This window comes from Alligator sinensis, unplaced genomic scaffold (genome assembly GCF_000455745.1).
Source record: "Alligator sinensis unplaced genomic scaffold, ASM45574v1 scaffold569_1, whole genome shotgun sequence".
Taxonomy (NCBI): domain Eukaryota; kingdom Metazoa; phylum Chordata; order Crocodylia; family Alligatoridae; genus Alligator; species Alligator sinensis.
Window position 1 is genome coordinate 3,138,109 of NW_005841914.1, and position 7,528 is coordinate 3,145,636.

Genomic DNA, 7,528 nt, shown 5'->3' on the forward strand with positions numbered 1-7,528 from the left:
AATGTTTCCTTTATTTTTTCTCTGATTTCTTATGCATCTGAAGAAGGACTTTTTTATTCTTCTTGACTTCTGTTGCCAGTGTGAATTTGGTTTCCACCTTCATAGGTCAGAGAGAGGCTCTTGCTGACTGCAAAAACTTCAAACTTTCTCATTCTGCTCCTCTGCTGAGTTAGTCAAATAGGCCCAATGCAAGACAAGAACAGGAGGAAAACCTGATAGAATATTTTAAAAAAGGAGTTGGGGGTGGTGGTGGAAATGAGAGCTTAGAAGAGATCATTTTAGTAAAAAGAAAATTGTTGATCCAAAAATGAACACAAACCTGTCAGGTCCCACACCAAGTCCTCTTTGGCTTAGTGCTTATGCAGACAAAAGCCCCAGCAGTATTTATAAGCATGGACCAAGAGGTGCCAGTAAAACTGCCTAGTTGTCTTGCTCTGTCCTCCCAAAGCCCAGATTTCTGGACATACCCTGTATATACACAGAACTGTTCAAATGTTTAACGTTCCCCTTCTAGGCCTCACCGAGGTAGACCAGAATCTTTCCTCCGCTACTTTGATTGAGGAAAAGAGAGTGAAATCTAAACCCTACAATCTCTTCACCAATTACTTCCCCCAGTTATTCTGCCCATGGAAGGAAAGAGAGAGAGGCTGTAAAGATATAAACCAGGATGGCTGTTATTTCGTTGGTGGTAGAGCGCTCCATTGGAGGTTGCTGGTAACACACCTTGTATTCCAACACATTTCTGGGCCTTGGGAACTGATTTGTGTACTGTCCAAAGAGTTCATGAGGAATATTGATGAATATTCCTCATATTGAACTTCACTGTCAGATGCCAGACACCATGGATTAAACACAGAAGATAGTTTTCATGACTTATTATAATATAACTGGCATTTCTTCTAACCTCTCAAGACTCCAATGCTTTTTGAACTGAGTAGTTTTCATCAGTAGTGGTACTCAGTCTTTTGGCCTCGTGGGCCAGAAGAGTAATCTGAGGCCTGTGGAATAGGATTAGGCATCACACCACTAGCACCTACCAGGATCAGGCCCTTACATTGCCTATGCCCACTGATATCAGGCCCTGAGGCCCCACGCTGCCGACACCCAGCACAGATTCCTGTCTTCAAGATGACCAAAGATACTGTTGGGAAATCAGTTCATTAATTCCCAGCTTCAAGACCATGAAACATCAGAGGACCAGTTTCAAGCAACTAACAAAAACATCTCTGTTGTCACCTATAAAATTCACAGACATAATACAGGCAGAGGGCAGGGCAGGGCAGCACCTTAGTTCAGAAATGATTAAGCTTTCATAGGCAACAACCTACATCTGATCCTATGAATTGCACTGCCTATAATTGAGGCTTAAAATAGTTTAGGACATTGTTGTCTCTCTTTCACCTTTGAAATAATTAAGAGGCCTTTATTTATGCAGATGAGGGGAAGCATGTTCTTCCTACCACAACCTGAAGGATTACCTTTTACTAGGGATCCTCAGGACCAGAAACAACACATCAGAGATCTGAGACAGTCAAGTCCCTGGATACCTTTGTCTTGAGCTAAGTGAAATGCAGGGCACCCTACTACTGGGACTAACCCTAGCAGCTTTCACTGCTGTCATGCTGCGGGGCCTGAGGACATTTTTTTTCCAGCTCTCCAAACTAGAAATCCCTCCTGGAGTGGATCAGCCTGGAAGGTACCGAATGTTTGCTGCTCTAATGACAACCATATATACTGTGGTGAGTTGGCCTGGCCCCTGCGGGTCCTGTGTACTTTCTAAGAGAGGTGGGGAATTAGTTGAACTAGGGTTATCTCTGAAGTGAGTATAAGAGGCTGCTTTTATGCTTCCCAGTGAGCTCTGTCAGACCATGCATGATACTACAAAGTCAAATTTTGCCTGGCTCCCATGTAGGTACATATTGTTGTGGGAATATTGGCAACCCCGGGGCTCAAAAAACCATGAATCAAGCTCCCCAGCCATCATATCACCTTCAAAATCAGTAGGCTAGTGCCATGCAGTGTTAGCAGAGTTGGGTGTGCAAACATGATTCTCATGATAAACCCAGAGCTTTCAAAAAGTAATCGATAGTATTGAAAACATTTCTGATCTGTTGTAGTGTTGGGTTCTTTGCAAAAGAAAATTTCTATTATTTGTATATAGTAAAAAAATGAGGGAAAATGAAGACCTGGCATTTTCCAAGGAGCACCTTAGGTCTGAACAGTTTCAGAACTACTGCCTGGGACTGAAAGAAACAGATGGAGTTAATTTTATTCCCACTCATGGAGCAATGTATTTAGGATGCATTCAGGGCTTGATTTCAAGTTGCTATCTACAGACAAGAGATTGGGCATTCTTTAAAAATATTTAAAGACTATTCTTTAAAGAGCACGCTTTAAAAATATTTAAGCCTTGAAATTCTCAGGAAATCTATCTACTGGCACTGCTTGATGAAAGCTTGAGTAGCCTTCCCTTCTGACTCTGGGCATTGCCTGCCTCCAAATGAGCTAGAATTGCACTCATATGAATACATTCATTTGCATAGCTGAGTGTGCGATTCTCCCAAAGATATCAGCAACTTGAAAATCCTGTTCTCTCTAAATACCAAAGTACTGGTTTGATTGTGCAGCAGACAATTAGATACACAAATTAGTGAGTGAGAGATGACACACAAACTCACATGGGGTATACTATGCCAAAAGTATATCTTTGGTTTTATTAGATTTCAGTTTAGTTTGATAACTAGAAAATACAGTTCTCCTAACCAATGTATCCATCTTTACATATAAGAAGGGCTTCTAGGAGTAGGTGTTATCAGAGTCGTAATCATTTTTCATCCCCACTGCACAGCCACAGCTATATTTGGTACCTCAAACTTAAGGAACATGGAAGTGAATTGATTAAATTGAAATGTAACAAAAGCAGACTGATTTGCTGCATAATTTAATTCACTTCAGTTTGGATCTTGTTCTTATTCACTAAGTCTATGAAAAAGAGCTTCATAACCTTATCTATTTGATTCACTACACCCCACATAGCTCCCACTTCAGGTCAGATACTAGTCTTGCTAAAAGGCAGCAAAGTGGAATTCTATTCCACCAGGCCCAAGTCCTGAAAAGCCATTAATATATCTACTCTTCAAACACACTGTCCTCTTACCTTTAAGACCGAGTCATAAAAAAGGAGAAAAGAAAAGGAGGGCTCACACCCCTTTTGGCAGTACATACTTTTCTGGGACTTGAGCAAAGTGGGGATGCAATTGCACTTGTGCACCGAAGTCCACTAAGATGAAAATGGAAGATCTTTGGGGTAGGGGGCTGCCTTGTTTTACCCGACAAACAGTCTAGTAAATTGTTGAAGGTGGTCCACTTCCACAACGTGCCTCATTATTCTCTGCGTAGCCAGCGTGCTTCATGGTCTCAGAAAATAAAACCACCTGACAATTTAAGAAATACATAACTTAGTTGTGTGCACACTATTATATTGGTGTTACTAACTAGAAATTCAGTCCACACAAGGGAAAAAAATCAGTCTGCGTGCAGAATCTGAGACAGTGAATCAGTGAGGACTCCTTGTGTCAGATCCTAATGCAACAGCAGAATGACTAGCTTTCAGTAAGGATAGCTGATTTCTTTTTCTGCTTGTAAGAGTAGACACTTGCAGGGAGGATTTTTTTACATTGGCAAGATGAATTTCCTACCCTGTTTTGAGACACTAGAGACGCTTGGATGACAAATTGATCAAGCATCCTTTCATTCAAATCCAGTTTCTTTAGGCATAAAGACAAAAAAATAACAATCCCAAACAACTGGAGTTCAAATGCTGTTCAGCATCTTCAGGAAGATGGACTGAGACGAATATCCACAGGAAAAGCCAACATTGCAGCGGTTTTCTTTGTGCATTGCTTAGTATAGGACCAGATATCCTCTGTAGGCTTTGTTCTCCCTTCAGGTCCCAGGCTAGAAAAGAGGCCCATGAATAAGGCTGTGTTTGGACCTGGGCAGGCTGAGCTCTACTCAGGGCTCTCTGTCTGGCACCTATTACCCCAAATCAGGCCGCTGTCGTTTCTCATTTCAATTGTCTCACTCTCCTGTCTGGAAGGAGACATTCCTTATTTTTGCTTTTGGAGCGTAAGATTTTCAAATGCACACAGTCCATGCAGTTCCCAGGCACTGAGGAGATTGTATCCTTCTTAATCTAATCTGTGGGCTCTCTCATTTTGAACAGGGGAAGGGCTTGGAGAAGATGGGGATCTGCCGTTTTCACACGTATATGCGGTATGTACTTGATAAGAAGAAACACAAAGCAGACCCCAAGCTCTTCATCAAGAACCTGCAGTTTGAGAAGGTGCCAGTGAGGGTTTATGAGCCTCGAGCCCCATCTGCTGGCCTAAGAAAAGGGATCATCTTCTTCCACGGAGGCGGTGGGGTATTTGGAAGTGTTGGTAAGATGCTAGAGGAAAAACAATGTTGTAAATATTTTGGAAAAGCTATCTCCAGATTTTACAAACCTGAAAGGGGGGCACATTTGGCCTCACGTTCAAGAGGGTCTCTGATGGTTGCCCTTTTAAAGGAGACACATGCTGATACTCTGCCAGACAGATTTGCAGAAGAGGCACCTCCTTGAACATCACTGGCTCTTTGAAACAAAAGGTTAGCCTAGAAAAGGTGTAATAAAGAGAACACCGAGTATGAAAGGGCAGTACGTTCATGAATAATATGGGGTATATATCCCAAAGGTAAGATGGGACTAGAACTGTCAGTCCTTAGCACCCATAAAAATACTTGTTTTTCAGACACTCACGATAACGTGTGCCGATACATTGCCAGAGAAAGCGAAGCTGTGGTTGCATCTGTTGAGTAAGTGAACTCTGCTCAGTGCTGTTATATGGAGGTTGCTTGCACTGCTTTGACTAGGCATTACCGAGAAAATGTCACAGTTTTCATTTGGCTTTTGTGCCCAGGTAGATTAGGCTCAGCATAAGACACTGAATCTAAGCATAATAGGGAAATCTTGTACAATTAAAAAAGGAAGGGAGGAAGGTGGGAAGCAGAGGGAGCAGAGCTAGAGTTTGTAAAAAATCATATTACTGTAAATGGTCTGTCCTGATCCAGTAATAAGCAAAATCTTGTCATATAGGGCCTTTGTCCATGCCATGAAATTGGCCTTTAAAGTGGCTTAAATGCCCTTTTGCACTGCTTTCATGGTGTTGCTGTTGGTGGTGTTACACTGCCAGCAGTGTATTGTGCTTTAATGGTGATGCTGTTTACACTGTCGGCAGTGTATTGTGCTTTAAATAAATGTGGTATGTGGCAAAATAAAACACCTCCAAGGTGTTTTAGTTTGCTGCCTAACAAAGTGCAACAGCCACAGAGGGAAGCACCGAGCCCTGTGCAGCTCAGGGGCTGTGCATGCAGCCCGTGCAGGTAGGCTCTGAACATGAGCCTGCAATGTGATGCTGCAGCGAGTAAAGCGAGCAAAACGCTGGCCTGCATCCATAGATGCTTCTCAAGCAAATCCCAGGACATCGTTCTCCCGTTGTACTTGGCCTTGGTGAGGCTGCAGCTGGAGTACTGCATCCAGTTTTGGGCTCCACAGTTCAGAGGGGATGTGGCTTGGGAGAGTGCATTGGAGAGCCACACACATGATCAGAGGTCAGGAAAACAGACATTATGACGAGAGGCTGAGCGCCATGGGACTCTTCAGCCTGGAAAAGCGCAGGCTCAGTGGTGATGTGGTGGCCACCTATAAGTTTATCAGCGGTGTTCACCAGGACCTGGGGGAACGTCTGTTCACCAGAGCTCCCCAAGGGATGACAAGGTCGAACAGTTATAAACTCTGCAAGACCATTTCAGGCTGGACATAAGGAAGAACTTCTTTACTGTCCGAGCCCCCAAGGTCTGGAATAGACTGCCTCCCCACCTGAGCTGTGCCTGCCCACTTGATGCTTCACTTCGCAGCTGCAGGGGAGGGCTGGTACCACCTTCTGCAGCTGCAGTGCCCATCCAGACTGCCCAGGCCAGGTGCCAGCAGGCGGGTGCTGTCTGGGGGACACTGCCGCGGAGGGAAGCATCGGTTCATCCCGCAGCTCAGGGACTGCTCAGCTCACCCTCCACCCCTGCCACCAGAGAGGCAGATAAGGATCAGGCCCCCCACACTTGTGTACATGCCACGGGGGTTTAGATCGGTTTCATTCTCCCTGAATTGAAGTGGTGTTTTTAAAAACCCACTGCTTCAACACAGAGAGAACTAAACCGAATGAAACCCCTGTCGGGTATACAAGCAGCCATACTCTGTCAAATACTCTACTTGGAGTGGTCTGACAAGCAAATGCCCGGTGGCATTTCTAGGCATCACTGCCATCATTTTTAGGAGGGTGCCTGTTTATGAAGTATTAACTAAGAAGTCTTCTGTGGAAGTGGCCGGGGGGGGGCGGTGGGAGAAAGTGGGTTTGCAGGACACAAAAAGATGAGATGGTAACATCACATTTCTATCAGGTTTCCCTACTTTCTTATCACGTTCTCTTTCATACCTTAGGTATCGTTTGGCACCTGAGCATAAGCCCCCAGCCCAGTACGAGGACTGTCTCACAGCTGCCATACACTTCATGAGGAACCCAGAAGACTACGGAGTGGATCCGACACGTATTATCACAGCTGGGGACAGTGCTGGAGCCTACCTTGCTGCTACCGTTACTCAAACACTCTCAAGCAGGCCAGACCTTCCTAAACTTCGTGCTCAGGTTTTGATGTATCCATTTATCCAAGCCCTTGACTTCAATTTACCATCGTATCAACAGTACTGTAGGATCCCACTATTGTCCCAAGAAGAAGTTATTTTGTTTGCTTTGCAGTGGCTGAAAGGGAACACATCAATTTTGAAACCTGCTCTAGAGGGTGCCCATATTCCTCCAGAAATAAGATTGAAGTACAGGAAATGGCTGAGCCCTGACAACATCCCGAAGGAATTTAAGGTTAAGGGCTACAAGCCACATTTTCCCACTGAGTATAGAAAAGATATCTATGAGCAAATTAAACTAACGTTTGATCCACTTACATCCCCACTTTTAGCTGAAGAAGCCATTGTTTGTCAGCTCCCTGAGACTTTCCTTATGACCTGTGAATATGATGTGCTTAGGGATGACGGGCTCTTGTACAAGAAACGACTGGAGGACTGCGGTGTCTCAGTAACTTGGCACCACGGTGAAAATGCTTTCCATGGAATTATTAACCTGTTTGATAGTGGCATGTTGACATTTCCAGCTGGAAAAAGGGCACTGGACAACATTGTAAGCTTCCTGAGAGGCTTATAAAAAACAACTTTCATTTCTTTGATTATTACCCTCTCACAGAACGCATAGAAATAAGGCTAAAACGGATCTCAGGAGGTCATCTAGTCCCACTTCCTGCTCAATGCAGGATTCTCCATGTCAGAACCATTAGCAAAATGTTTGTCCAGTGCCTGGACTTCCACAACCAATGGACCTTTTCTCTTCCAATATTTAACCGCCTATCCCACCGACTTGGATTG

The 7,528-nt window shown here is 44.1% G+C and overlaps 1 protein-coding gene across 1 annotated transcript in view; it reads left to right on the forward strand.

Moving 5' to 3' along the window:
* LOC102378119 (arylacetamide deacetylase-like 4) overlaps window positions 1-7,310 on the forward strand; it is a 7,529-nt gene extending 219 nt beyond the window's left edge. The window contains exons 2-4 of the mRNA XM_014517557.2: window positions 4,226-4,442; window positions 4,794-4,857; window positions 6,536-7,310. Coding sequence (XP_014373043.2) covers window positions 4,226-4,442; window positions 4,794-4,857; window positions 6,536-7,310 — 1,056 coding nt within the window. The remainder of the gene's footprint in view (window positions 1-4,225; window positions 4,443-4,793; window positions 4,858-6,535) is intronic.
* The last annotated feature ends 218 nt before the right edge of the window (window positions 7,311-7,528 follow it).